This window comes from Polypterus senegalus, chromosome 3 (genome assembly GCF_016835505.1).
Source record: "Polypterus senegalus isolate Bchr_013 chromosome 3, ASM1683550v1, whole genome shotgun sequence".
Taxonomy (NCBI): domain Eukaryota; kingdom Metazoa; phylum Chordata; class Cladistia; order Polypteriformes; family Polypteridae; genus Polypterus; species Polypterus senegalus.
The window spans coordinates 96,626,862-96,641,739 of record NC_053156.1 but is presented as its reverse complement, the minus strand read 5'-3'; the positions used below and the strand labels follow the sequence as shown (position 1 = coordinate 96,641,739).

Genomic DNA, 14,878 nt, shown 5'->3' with positions numbered 1-14,878 from the left:
CCTCTGAACTATCTGCAGATATGTGCTTAATACAAATCTTTAATTTCTCTACACATTTCCTAATTAACATCTTTAATTTGTATATGTTTTTACATATTAAACTCTCTTAATCAAGAAGAACTTGTGCCGTAAATGATAAAAAAAACAAGTTGTGATGTGATCAAATTTTTTTTCTTTTTTTGATGTTTTATTTTTTTTTCCTAGGGGCTTCAAAAACAGCTGGATGAAGCAAATCAGGATGCAGAAATTTTGCTGATTAGGCAGAAGGAGACAGAGTGTGAGTTGGAAGCTACTCGAGACAGAGTCCAGCAGCAGGCCACGGAGATTCTCCTAAAAGCCAGTAGGGATTTTTGTTTTTTTTACTCCTACAGATTTGGTAGTTATATATTTCCAAAATTTAGAACCATGCCTATTCATTTAAAATGCTGTCCTGGATTCACAGTTTCAAGCCATGGCCGGCTGTATTAAGCCAACATTGCACAAATCTTTACTGTTTTAATGTGTCTGTCTCTGCAAGCAGGCCTATAAAGTGAGAGCAGTTTTTAAAGTGAAATGATCCTTTACTTGTAACTCAGTACTTTTTTTTGTAAAAATAGTTATCAGCTCAATAAAAACAAGTGAGCAGCATCCTGTAGGGATTCAATGGCTCCACACCCCTTCTACTATCTTATGTGCTTTGCACCCTTGGATATAATTAGCGCTCTGTCTGCTCTATTGACTTTTGCATTTTTCGTGGTGAATATGCTCTGTTCACCAGTGACCTTATTTAGTTGAATATTTTCCTGGAAATTTGCTGTACAGCTGGTTTAGGTGAATATTTTTTCCAAGAGCCCCATGATGCTTTGAGAAGCCAGCATGACATCACAGAGCTGTAGCAGCCACATTCAGATCCTTCACACATGTTTACTGAAAAATTGTTGCCAACTTGGCCAATTCTCAGTTGCAAGCATATAAGGAAATAAAAAGCTATTTCCTTGACAGTGATATTTTCCTCGTCTCTAACCATACTCATTTCACCAAGGGGAAACCCTAGTCTTCAATTTGCAGTTGTTTCAGCTCAAAGCCCAAACTCTTCAATTGCTAATTGGTGAGTTGTCAGTGAACTTAAAGAGGTAAAAATGGGTCTCAAAGCAACAAAGGTTGGGAAACACTGCCAGTTTACACCCCAGGTGTGTATAAAATAAATAAACAAAAATCTTGCAGTATATTCTTTTAATTGGTACATTAGCTGACCTGAATAAGAATATTATGAGTACTACCACCAGATATATAACTTGTATATAACTTCCTTCTGCATCACCGCATGGCTTATTATGCACACAAATTAGCCATGTGCTCACCCCAAAACAAGCCTTAAAGGAGCCCTCCCACTCCCCACCCCTCAACAGAAAACACAGGACATGCTTTGAAATAATAAAAGCAAAAGATTTATTACTATTTATAAATCTTTTCTTCTTTCTTGATGAAAGTATCTGCACAGATAAATTGGAAACGAAACTGATCATTTTAGGTGTGTCCAGGATTACCTCAAAGAATGGAACAAGCCAGTCCCACGCTGCTGATGCCAATGTGTGCTCTAAAAGTGGCACTCTGTACGTGCAATGCGTTATGTTATTTTTGTCTTGCGTTTTTGGCAATGAATTGCATTTTGTTTTTGGTATTCACTCTGTCTGGGCGGCACAGTGGCACAGTGGGTAGCGCTGTTGCCTCGCAGTTAGGAGACCTGGGTTTGCTTCCCAGGTCCTCCCTGCATTGAGTTTGCATGTTCTCCCCATGTCTGTGTGGGTTTCCTCCGGGTTCTCTGGTTTCCTCCCACAGTCCAAAGACATGCAGGTTAGGTGGATTGGCGATCCTATATTGGCCCTAGTGTGTGGGTGTGTGTGTGTGCCCTGTGGTGGGCTGACCCCCTGCCTAGGGTTTGTTTCCTGCCTTGTGCCCTGTGTTGGCTGGGATTGGCTCTGTAGTTAGGATATAGCAGGTTGGATAATGGATGGATGGATATCCGCTCTGTCTGCATCTTTTGTTGTTTGAGGTACAGTGGTTAGAACTGCAGCCTCACAGCGCAGGTCACATGTTTGACCACAATAATTGGTCCAGTATAGTTTGCAGATGATTCCCTACCCCTCAGACACATTTTAAAGACTGTTGTACCATTATAATCCACTCAAAATAAGTTCAGGTCCTCTTTCCCCTGTCATGGAGTTCAGTGAAATTCGCAAACATTTTCATAATTTAGCCAAACTCATGACAATGCCAACTCCATGGGGTTCGCTTATCATTATTCAGGACATGCAGTACTGTGCAACCGCCACTAGAGCTGTCGATTGGCTGATTTAAAGAAAAGCAAACATGCCATTTGTCTTTTAAAATTGAGAGCTGGTATTGAAACAAATGCCAGGATGTGTATATATTGGGACTGTCAAATTAGCCAAAAATAAATAATACTAAAATTAAATAAATCCTAGACGCCTCCCTGGTGAGGTGTTCCGGGCACGTCTAACCGGCAGGAGGCCCCAGGGAAGACCCAGGACACACTGGAGGGACTGTATCTCTTGGCTGGCCTGGGAACGCCTCGGGATTCCTCCAGAAGAGCTAGTAGAAGTGGCCAGGGAGAGGGAAGTCTGGGCATCTCTGCTTAAGCTGCTACCCCGGCAACCCAATCTTAGATAAGCAGAGAGAATGGATGGATGGATAAATATATAAATAAAGTTAGACTAATAAGTCTTGGCATTACACATATGGTTGTACATGCTTTTTTATGCTCAAGTATTATGGTAATGCCCATGGTTGTGGCCACAGCAAAAAAAAAAAAACAGCAGAAAAAAAAAACTTTATTTTGCTATATGCAATTTCTTGTATTAGGAATTTCATGGTTTTTGCATATCCCTTGGGGCCAGAGAGCAGGGTCAGCTACTGTACAGTGCCCCTGGAGCAATTGCAGGTTAAGGGTCTAATCTTTTCCATTAACACAGCTAAGAAAAGAGAATAACAAGAGAAATAAAAGAGCTGACAGGTGGACTTGTCTTATTATATTGAAGGTGCCCAATGGGCATTGGCAGGGTACCATTTATATTGCAGCATTCAGAATAAAAATCCAGACAGCATCTGTGAATTCACCCAGAAAAGCAAAACGGTGTGAAGTCTTAGTCCACACAATCTGTCTCCTTTTTTCCCCCCTTTAAATATACATATATATGATGTTTACTGATATGTATATTCTGTTGGGCATATGCCCAAGATTTGATAGCTAATTTTACAAATGTAAAACATCCAGTCTCATGTTATAAAATCATGGTGCCAGAGAGTTGTGATTTGCTGGATGCTGGCCAGATGTACAAGTAAAAACGTATCTCTCTCTTTCTATCGCTATTTATATATATACTGCTCAAAAGAATTAAAGGAACACTGTTTAATCAGAGTATAGCATAAAGTCAATGAAACTTATGGGATATTAATCTGGTCAGTTAAGTAGCAGAGGGGGTTGTTAATCAGTTTCAGCTGCTGTGGTGTTATTGAAATTAACAACAGATGCACTAGAGGGGCAACAATGAGATGACCCCCAAAACAGGAATGGTTTAACAGGTGGAGGCCACTGACATTTTTCCCTCCTCATCTTTTCTGACTGTTTCTTCACTAGTTTTGCATTTGGCTACAGTCAGTGTCACTACTGGTAGCATGAGGCGATACCTGGACCCTACAGAGGTTGCACAGGTAGTCCAACTTCTCCAGGATGGCACATCAATACGTGTCATTGCCAGAAGGTTTGCTGTGTCTCCCTGCACAGTCTCAAGGGCATGGAGGAGATTCTAGGAGACAAGCAGTTACTCTAGGAGAGCTGGAGAGGGCCATAGAAGGTCCATAACCCATCAGCAGGACCAGTATCTGGTCCTTTGGGCAAGGAGGAACAGGATGAGCACTGCCAGAGCCCTACAAAATGACCTCCAGCAGGCCACTGGTGTGAATGTCACTGACCAAACAACCAGAAAGACTTCATGAGGGTGACCCAAGGGCCCCATGTCCTCTAATGGGCCCTGAGCTCACTGCCCAGCAGCATGCAGCTCGATTGGCATTTGCCATAGAATACCAGAATTGGCAGATGCACCACTGGTGCCCTGTGCTTTTTACAGATGAGAGCAGGTTCACCCTGAGCACGTGACAGAAGTGAAAGGGTCTGGAGAAGCCATGGAGAACATTATGCTGCCTGTAACATCATTCAGCATTCACAGTTTGGTGGTGGGTTAATGATTGTCTGGGGAGGCATATCCATGGAGGGTCACACAGACCGCTACAGGCTTGACAAAGGCAACTTGGCTGCCATTAGGTATCAGGATGAAATCCTTGGACCCATTGTCAGACCCTATGCTGGTACAGTGGCTCCTGGTGCAAGACAATTCCTGGCCTCATGTGGTGAGAGTATGCAGGCAGTTCCTGGAGGATGAAGGAATTGATACCATTGACTGGCCACCACACTTTCCTGACCTAAATCCAATAGAACACCTCTGGCACATTATGTTTTGGTCCATCCAGTGCCACCAGGTTGCACCTCAGACTGTCCAGGAGCTCAGTGATGCCCTGGTCCAGATCTGGGAGGAGATCCCCACAACACCATCTGTCATCTCATTAGAAGCATGCACCGATGTTGTCAGGCATGTATACAAGAACACAGGGGCCATACAAAGTGCTGCGTACAATTTTGAGTTGCTGCAATTAAATTTTGGCAAAATGGACTAGCCTGCCACATAATTTTTTCACTCTGATTTTTGGGGCATCTTTGAATTCAGGGCTCTGTAGGTTGATCATTTTCATTTCCATCAAATGATGTGGCATCCTTTTGTTCCTAACACATTACTCAGTCTATATCAGTATAGATATCCCGGAGGATTTCTTTTTCCCATTGAGATCTGATGTGTTTTCAAAGTGTTCCTTTAATTTTTTTGAGCAGTTTATATATATATATACACACAGTATATATATACAGTATATATATATATAATATATATATATAGAAAATATATATATATAGTAAATATGTGGATGCTTGGTGGCGCTATTGCGCACCTTTTTCCCAAGTGACAGTATGCAGTACACAGGGTAAAATCACCCAGAAGCTGATTTTTAATTATTTTCTTTAATAAACTGCCCCAAAGCACCTCCACCACCATGAACAATAAATCAATAACAATATCTCAATCCTTCTCTCCACTCCGCAGCTCTGTCAAACTCCCTCCAACTCCGGCTCAGTCTGCTGGGTTTCCCACAGTCCTTTTTATAATCCTTGACCCAGAAGTGCTTCTGTCCTTCAGTCCATGTGCTTCCATAGCACTTCCGGGTCAGATGAAAACTCTTCTTTTTCTTCAGCCCGGAAGTACTTCAGTTCTTCTGTCCCCCTGAGTTGGAAGTACCTCCGGGCTATAATAGAAACAGAAGTCTCCGTGTCTCCCTGCAGCGTCCCCTGGCGGCACCCACAATACCCAGCAGGGCTGTGAAGCCAAACTCCATTTTCCATTATTCCCTGCGGGAATCCGGGGCAACTCTAGGCTATATACTGTATATATTGTGGAAAGGGACCTGGACACAGACAGGCGGACATCGTTTAGTACCCAACACACACGTTTATTTACACGAAATATTTACAGTTTGTTCTGTGCATAACCCAGTGCCTCCAGCACCGATCCCCCAAAGTCCAGGCCTCACAGTCACCAAATGCCTTTCTGGCCGCCTCCAGTCCTCTCTCCAACTCTGTCCTTCTTCCACCCGACTTCCGCTCTCGACTGTTGGGAGGCAGCCCCTTTTATCACACCCTGGATGGGCTCCAGCTGCTTCCCGGCATGTGGCGGAAGTGCCGACTGCACACACGGAAGCTCTCCGGGTGTCCCCATTCTTCTTACCCCCAGCACTTCTTGGTGTGGTGGAAGTGCTGGGCTCCAGGGTTCTTCAGGCACCGGGGCGCCACCTGGCGGTGGCCACATGCCCCTACAGGGTTGGGCTTCCGAGCCCCCTACCCGAGGCCACCAACATAACCAGGGCGGTCGCCCCCTCGTGGTTGGGAGGAGGCACCAGCCCTCCTCTGGTCCTCTTGGGCGTCCCGGCTGGGCTCCACCCCCAGCCACCTGTGACAATATATATATATATATCGAGAGAGAGAGAGACTCTTTCATAATCAGTGTTATTTATTTACCTGGTGCATTTCAGATTCCTTAGTTAAAGAAGCACACACTGTGACAAGGGTGACAAACAGTAGGGGTCCTTTCAGCCCATCAGGCTTGATTGGTTAGTCAATAGTCATGGTGTCCCAACAGCTCATCCAGACACTTTTTAAAAGTTGTCTGGTTTCCTCTTTGATATCATTTGGACTAAGTATACTTTACAGGAAAGAAATTCTTTATTGAAGCAATAACAAGATCATCAGTGCCTACAAATTATCTCTTTCCTGATACCTCCCAGCAGCTGCTGAACTGGGAGGAGTTGTTAATTGCTTCATTTAGTATGGTAATGAGGTAATTATTCAATAAAGAAACATGGCCAGAATAAAAATCAGCATACATTGTGGCTTTCCTTTTGTTCTTTCCCAGTCTACTTTAGGTACATTACTAACATTATGTGATAAAGTGCTAAAATGCATGGGCAAATGGAAATGCAGCCCAACTCAGAAGACCACAGGCATATTGTACTTTGTTACAGTTTATTTTAGGGATCCTACAATCAGGCTTTTTTTCTTAAGGACACTATGAATATTACTACAGTGAGCCAATTCCAATACTAATTCAGATTTCTTTTCTTTATCCTTTTAGTTCTTTTTACACTAAGCTCCTGCATAACTAGTCACGTAGAAGCCTTATGATATATATTAAAGTATTAACCTTGGTACTTTTACAGTAAATGCAGACTACAAGTTTTTATTGACAAAATAAAATTTGGTAGACATTATTCAGTGACCATAAAAATAATAAAATAAATAAAATTCTTTTTTTTGTCGTTTTTAATTAAAGCACAAAGTGAAATGGTGTGACCTCATTAAAGCAGCTCCTCTTTTAATTTTTTCACATACACATGCCTTTCTTTCCTTAAACTACAAGATCAGCTAGGCAGCACATAACATCTGCAATTCCTTTCCATGCACAGAATGACTCCTCAGATTCCTTTTTCTCAGTTTATTGATAAGTACAAAGCTGGAGTAAAGTGAAATTCTTACTTGTGTGTGATAATCACCACTCCTCAGTGACAATATGATGTTGCCTCCTGAATTTTACATAAGATGTCAGATGATGACGTTGTTCAGACCATCACATCTACTATAAGCTTGTCAGTTGCATGTATTTCACAGCCATATTTTATATAAAAATAACAGCAAAATAATGTTCCTCTCACCAATGATTTACAATTACAGTAATTGTTTAGGAATTTCAGGTTCTCTGCTATTGCTATCATGACCACTGTTCTTGCTTCATCCTGTACTCATTTGTATTTTCCATTTCTGTTTAGAAATTACTTACTCTGCCACTTAGAAAACAAAGCCACATGTATTTCCTGTATTTTTATCTAAAGTCCTCGTTTGTCTTGCCCATCTTCCTTCTAAATACCAGTGCCAAGGAGTTTTAAAAGCACTTGCTATTCACCTAGAAAATGTTCTGCCCTGTATCATTTTGCATGTCCTGACAGATTTTGCCAAGGACAGACATATATTTTCTGTCTGTGCCCTGTTTGATGTGAAATATGCCTCATCATTGTCATTGCTCCCAGGGGTCCTTGTGTCTCTCTAAAAAGGCATTTGTTGAAGGGGAGCTAGTACTAGGGCTTAGCATCCTGGTTCAAATTCCCAGGCTAGGCATTGTCTGTGTGAGATGTGTGGTTTTCCGCTTGCATCTACAAGGCATACATGATAGATTAAACTCTGAACTGGTCCTGTGTGTGTGAGTGGACTGACATTGCATATGGAGATGTTTCATGTCTTGGGCTTGATGAAACCCTGATGGGCTCCAGCCTCTGTGGCTATAAACTGAATTAATTGGTTTGGATAGATGTATTGACAATGGATGGAAGAACTGAAATGGTTATCTTTCTTTTTGCCCAGGCATGGTGGCATTGTGATTTATGTATTAGTTTTAAGTTTATGTATGTATATTTTGTGATTTAAGTTTGCTGGAGACTGTAAGTCTTCATTAATACACAAAGCAGGAGGGTCACAAGCATATAAAGCAATTCAGTTAAAGGCTTGGAAAACAAACCAAAGAACATTGTTAATTAACAATAACTTAAAAGTAAAAAGGAACAGAGAGTATATTCTTATTGAAGTTTGCCTTTATTGTCTGTTCTGTTGAGGCTTAATGGAATGATGTCTGGTGAAATACCTTAAATTACCATGCTCAAATCAAACAGACTGAATGCAGCCTTGTGATTTAAAAGGCTAACAAACAAAACAAATTAGAGATCATTTATAAAACCAAAGCTCACACATTAAGGTACTTAATTGTTGCTTTAATGAATCTGAAATTAATTTTGAAGTGATTCATGCCATTAGTTGCGAGACATTAAAATAAAACAAAATCTAATGTTGAAAACCCTGACAAAGAGTTTTTTTTCTGCATAACCCAAGTTGTCAATATCATTAATGCTATAGCATGCAAAATTTAGAATAGGTCTAAAGCTTAATTCTATTTATGAATTTGTAAGGATAAATAAACAATATCCATATCCGACACTTTACTCTTGGCTCTTTGCTAACTCCATACAGGTAGTGTAAAATCAGTCTGAGGAGGTACAAATATTCCTCCGTACTCTTACCAGTCTCTTTTGGTAATGCATCGAAGGTTGGCAGCCATAATGTATAAACAGCAAAACAAATAACAATGCCCAATTGACTGAAGTAATTAAGTGTAGGAGACTGAAGACAAGTCGGCTGCTACTGATTTTGCACCAGTGATTCCATGATTTCCTTCAAAATGGTTGGGAATTTCGAACAACACTAAAGAGCAAACACCAAACACTCCATTTTCAGACATTTTTTTCTAAATAAAAACAAAGCCACAGTGAGATAAAGATCAAACCTTTTTTCACCTGGCAATGTAAAGTGACAGTAGTTGGTAACATGAAAAAAATACCTCAAATAAAAAATGTAGACTTCCAAAATTTCTACAACCTCTGTGTGAAACGTTTATTTTAAAAATGAAGTTTTAGGATCACTTTTTTAAAAAACAACATCATGGTGAGTCTACTAGAGTGATCCTGTTCTCCCCTTTATACGCTTTATTACGTAGACCTTACCAGAATGCCCTCAAATCTCATACTTTTACCACATTGTCAGGATTAACTGCTGCTGTAGTCCAATACGTATCCCTTCTTTTTACATCCAGGCAATTAGACAGAGTACCAGAACAGCCAGGAAAACAAACTTACTCATATATTATACATAATATGTTTTAATCTGCAAATATTCTAACTCATGCCATAAACAAAAGCAAATAGAATGTGACTTTGTAAACCGTACAACCTGATAGTGCTAGATGTGTAATTTCAGGTGGTGCATAAATTTGTAGAGGCACTCGATTCTTGTCATAGCCAGCTCATTGTCTGAATATGGCTGCCAAGAGAGGTGGTCTTCTCAAGATTGGAAATGGCAGAGAGAGACAGAGCATGCCTTTGCAAGCCTCTTCTTACTGCCACTCTGTACCCCCTGACTTACTAATGGAGTAGCTCGGCCACAACTCCCCCAGTTTGGGTTTGTCAGCATTTTCTTCAATTTCGAAGCATTGGACAAATGCAGGTTCAAACAAGCAAGAAAGAAAAGGTAGTTAAGTAGTAAACTGGCCCAGATAGTGCTCTTCTTCTTAGTAAAGCTTTGAGAGTAGCAACAACTGTCTTATGTAGCTTCTTTGTACTTTAAAATGAGATGGTTAGACACATATAAACATCTATATTGCTAGACAATAATAATTAAAAATAATTTCAACCTATATGATATGATATTATTCTCCATTACACTTGGAAACACAAATGTTTCTCTGAACGGGTCATTTCAGAATTGTACCGAGTACCAAATTGGATTATAATTGGTTAATCTGTCCATGGGATATGCATGCTGCAGGTACATACATACACATACAAATGGCCATGCCCATACATACAGACTTAAGACCAGTAATGTTCAAATAAAGGAAAACATGCAATCCCCTCAAAAATGTCAACCATGTAGCAGCACCTTATGCTATAGAGAAAGTAAAATGAGCACTAATACAGAAGTGTCATCTCACGACAGACACGACCGTGCTGGATATGATGACAAACATGATACAGATTTTCACTTTTGTAAAGAGAGGTCACTGAAAATGTGTTTTTAAACACTGTCCTAAATTAAAATTTAAGTTAATAGTCAAAGGTGATTATAAGATATGGACTAGCAATTTGTATATGTGTATAAACATAAAAATGATGGTAATTTACGTGTCTGAATAGCCATCATGAAATTATTGATACACTTCCATTAATGATAAGTTGACTTTGCAAACACCAAGCACAGCAAATAACTCATTTTAATAGATGTATGTACAGTATTGTGTTTAGAGGAGAGAGAACAAATTATAGGAAGAAGCAAAGATGACAAAAACAAATGAGCTTTTGGTAAAACACAGAGCGCTGAAGAGATCCATAAAAAAAAGTTGTTTTTTTTTAATAGAGGTAAACATAATTGAGAGAAAACAGAAATAACCTAAAAATAGGTAGGCAGTGTGACACAGTGATTAAGACCTTGGACTTCAAACCCTGAGGTTGTGGGTTCAGGCCCCGGTACTGAAACTGTGTGACCATGAGCAAGTCACATTGCCATGCTCTGCTCCAATTGTAAAAACAAAAGAAATGTAATATATTGTTTCTGAAATGTTTTAAGTCACCTTGGAGAACAGTTTCAGCCAAATACGTTAATAATAAAATAACCCCTGCAATACCCATCTAGACGGCAGAGGAAGAGATAGGTTTAATTAGAGGTAATCACTCAGTGATAATGTAATATCCAAAAACGCGGCAATGGTTTATCATGATTAATTAATTTAGGGCTGCATTAACAAATACCTTGTAGACTGTAACTTTTGAGCAGTTCCGTATAATGCAAAATTATGATTTTTCTAATTTTAAGTAAAATAGACAAGTGAAGTGAATAGCATTAATTATCTATTTACAATGGCAACTGTCAAGGGTTAGGATACATTAAGCAGAAAGTGAGCAGTCAGCTGTTGAAGGTGATGTGTTGGAAGGAGGAAAAATGGTCAAGAGTAAGGATCCAAGCGACTTTGACAAGGGCCCGATTGTGATGGCTGGATGACTGGGTCAGAGCATCTCGAAAACAGCAGGTCTTATGGAGTGTTCCTGGTATGCAGTTGTTAGTACCTACCGAAAGTGGTCCAACAAAGGACAACCTGTCAACCGGCAACAGGGTCATAGGCACTCGATCCTCATTGATGCACGTGGGGAACAAAGACTAGTCTGTCTGGTCCGATCCAACAGAACAGATATTGTAGCACAAATGGATGAAAAAAAAATGCTGGCCATGAGAGAAAAGTGTTTACACACAGTGCATTGCAGCTTGTTGTGCATGGTGCTGCAATAGCCGCACACCAGTCACAGTGCCAATGCTGACTCCTATTCACCATGTAAAGCACTTACAATGGGTCTGTGAGCATCAGAGGGGACTGGGCGGTCTCATGGTCTGGAATCCCTACAGATTTTATTTTTTCTCCAGCCATCTGGAGTTTTTGTTTTTCTGTCCCCTGGCCATTGAACCTTACTCTTATTCGATGTTAATTAATGTTGATTTATTTTGTTTTATAATTGTGTCTTTCATTTTTCTATTCTTTAATATGTAAAGCACTTTGAGCTACTGTTTGTATGAAAATGTGCTATATAAATAAATGTTTTGTTGTTGTTGTTGTATCAGAAGTGGACCATGGAGGAATCACATTTTCTTTTCGATCATGTAGATGGCAGGGTGTATATACGTAGTTTACCTGGAGAAGAGATGGCAATAGGATGTATTATGAGAAAAAGGCAAGCCGGCAGAAGCAGTATGATATTCTGGGAAGTGTTCTGCCTGGAAACCATAAGTCCTGGCATTCATGTGGATGTTACTTTGACATGTACCATCTGCCTAATGATTGTTGCAGACAACATATATCCCTTCATTGCAAAGGCAGTGGCCTCTTTCAGCAGGATAATGTGGTCTCCCACACTGCACAAATTGTTCAAGAATGGATTGACTTGACCTCCACATTCCTCAAATCTCAATCCACTTGAACATCTGTGGGATGTGCCAGCAAAAATAAGTCCAATCCATGGAGGCCCCACCTTGCACCTTAAATGATGTTTTGGTAACATCTTGGTGCCAGATACTGTATCACTTCATTTCTTTTTGATTTCTTCCATAAGCTAATAATCAATACATTCACAACCTAATAATAGAACTCCAAGGCAGTTATTTTCCATTTTAGATGTATAAATCTTTGAAGAAATATTATTTTTCATCTATGACCTTGTTACATTCTAAAACAACAAAGTTATAACTGTTGTGAGAAGAAGAGACAAGAGACATGGTAAGGTTTGGGGCAGCCACACGTTTAATTCGGTATTCTGGCTGCAAAAGTAAATGATTCATAATTGAGTCAAGTTTACACAACAGAGTCCAAAACAGAACTGCCTTCCAGGGAAAAGGTGTGAGGCTTTATAGGAAGTTTGGGGGAAGTGATGTCATCCTCGGGGCGGAAGTGATGTCGTCCTCGGGGCCGGGGCCGGAAGTGATGTCGTCCTCGGGCCCGGGACCGGAAGTGATGTGTCCTGAGTCGAGGTGGTGGCTCATGGTGGGATTTCTCGGGAAAGGCCCACAAGGAACTTAGAAAGAGCGTCAGTGTACCCCGCCCCCCCTGGACAGATGTATTATCATTCATCTCTAAGCCCTTCAGCTGCCTCCTATGCACACGTGTGTGACACTGTCTTTGTTTTTTTTTTAACATAATGGTTTGTTTTGGAGTGAAGTGAAAATGTAAACAAGGTCAAGATTTTCAGTTTAATAGTTTAAGTCTTCTAGCTATTATGAGATTGATACAAGTCAATAATATCTTGTTAAAGTGCTCATCTTCGTGATAAAGTTACTTTTGAGTTGGTCTTTAAACTTTTATGTCATTATGACTCCTAGATAATTAAATTGTTGTGAGACACAGTTAAAGAGAATCAATGAAATTTTATATACTCTCAGAAAATAACATGCTTTTTTTTTAATTAGTAAGCATGGAAGACATGATTATGAATGACTAATATAAAGCACCATGTCAGTTGTGCAAAGAGATGTTTTGTTGTTCAAGCTGTTCCTTTATAATTCCCTGAATATTTATGTAAGCAGACAACAAGAGTTATAAATGGATAATACCACTGTCAGGGATGCCAGGGGCCATGACCCGGCGGGGCGCCAGGAGGGACGGAAGAGGGTCAGAGCCCTGCCTGGATCCGCGTGGGGTTTGCCTTCGGGTTGCTTTGGGGGCCACGGGTCGAGGGCATGGAAGCCCTTCCTGTAGGGGCCCGTGGTCACCGCCAGGAGGCCCAATGCCTTGGGACTTGTTTCCCCAGCACTCCCGCCACACCAGGAAGTGCTGGGGAAGATTATGACGGCGCCGGAGAGCAGCGGGAGGACAGCCGGCACTTCCGCCACACTTGGGCGTGGCCAGAAGATTGCCGGGAACACCTGGGGCTCATCCGGGTCCTCCATAAACGGGGCCGTCTCCCTTCATTGAGGGCTGGAGTCGGGTGGAAGTAGGGCGAAGCAAGAGGAGTGTGGAGGCGGCCCGAGAAAGGCATTGTGGCCAGGAGTTTGAGGACTATTTGGGGTTTGTGCACGTGACTGGGTCTTTGTGACCATTATTTGGGGTCTTGGTGACCTATTATTGTAAATATTCTGTAAATAAGCGTGTGGTGGTTTTACAACAACATGTCCGCCTGTCTGTGCCGGGTGCGTTCACATCTGGCGTAGCGGCAGGATGCTCCGCCTGTTTCAAGGCGGAGACCTGATCAAAAATATTGTTGTGGGCGGCCCGGTGCAGCAGGGAACCCCACCCGCACGCCGCGGGTGCTGCGTGCACACAGCCCAGCGGTAAGGAACCCCACGGACCGCCAGGGGTCCGCAGGAAGGCCATGTATCCCTGATGCGGGCAGGGGCGTGCCTACAACGAGTGCAGCGGTCTCCTACAAGCAGGCCGTTGCTGAAGGCGCCGGGACCGCATGGTGTCAAGAAAGGCCACGCCGAGGAAGTGTCCTCGGTTTGACAAGTCGGGAAGGTGAGTTCCCTGCCTAGCGGCAGCCGGCCCATGGGGACCGGGCGTGTTTTCTCTTTTGCAGGCAGGGACCTCCCGGATCCACGTCGGTGGCAGGCGCATGCTGGTCTGCGGGGCTCCGGCAGCGTGGTGGCAGCCGCGAGGGCTGTGGAGGAGGAGACGCTGCAGCTCGAAAGGCGCTGGCAACAGCAGGGCTGCCGGCAGGCACGCCGCCACCGCAGAAGGGGAGGCAAGATGGCGCGGACCAGAAGTCCCTCCCCTGACAGGCCGCGATTGGGCGGTGTGTCTTGCGGGCCCGCCGATGACTGCAGAGGCGGGACCAAGGAATGTCCATCACGGGCAGGGGAGACCCGATTGGGCGGAGGAGAAGGCCCACAGGAAGTGGCGGCGCTGGAGGCTGACAGAAAGGTAGGCTCAGCGCCGCTTCACTTCCGTCTTTGCCGGCTGCTTTGGCGGAGCTGGGGTGTCCCTTCAGCCCACGGGCAGCGGATGTTGCAGGTGCTTTGTAACCTCCGGGCTGAGGTGCTGGAACTGGAGAGGAAGGCGTCGCGCGCTGAGACTGTTTCGATCACCAA

General features: G+C 42.4%; 1 protein-coding gene across 6 annotated transcripts in view; it reads left to right on the top strand.

Moving 5' to 3' along the window:
• fam184ab (family with sequence similarity 184 member Ab) overlaps positions 1-14,878 on the top strand; it is a 651,259-nt gene that overhangs the window by 334,999 nt on the left and 301,382 nt on the right. For all 6 annotated transcript variants that reach the window (XM_039747649.1, XM_039747653.1, XM_039747651.1 and 3 more), the window contains exon 3: positions 205-340. In XM_039747649.1, the coding sequence (XP_039603583.1) occupies positions 205-340 (136 nt within the window). The remainder of the gene's footprint in view (positions 1-204; positions 341-14,878) is intronic.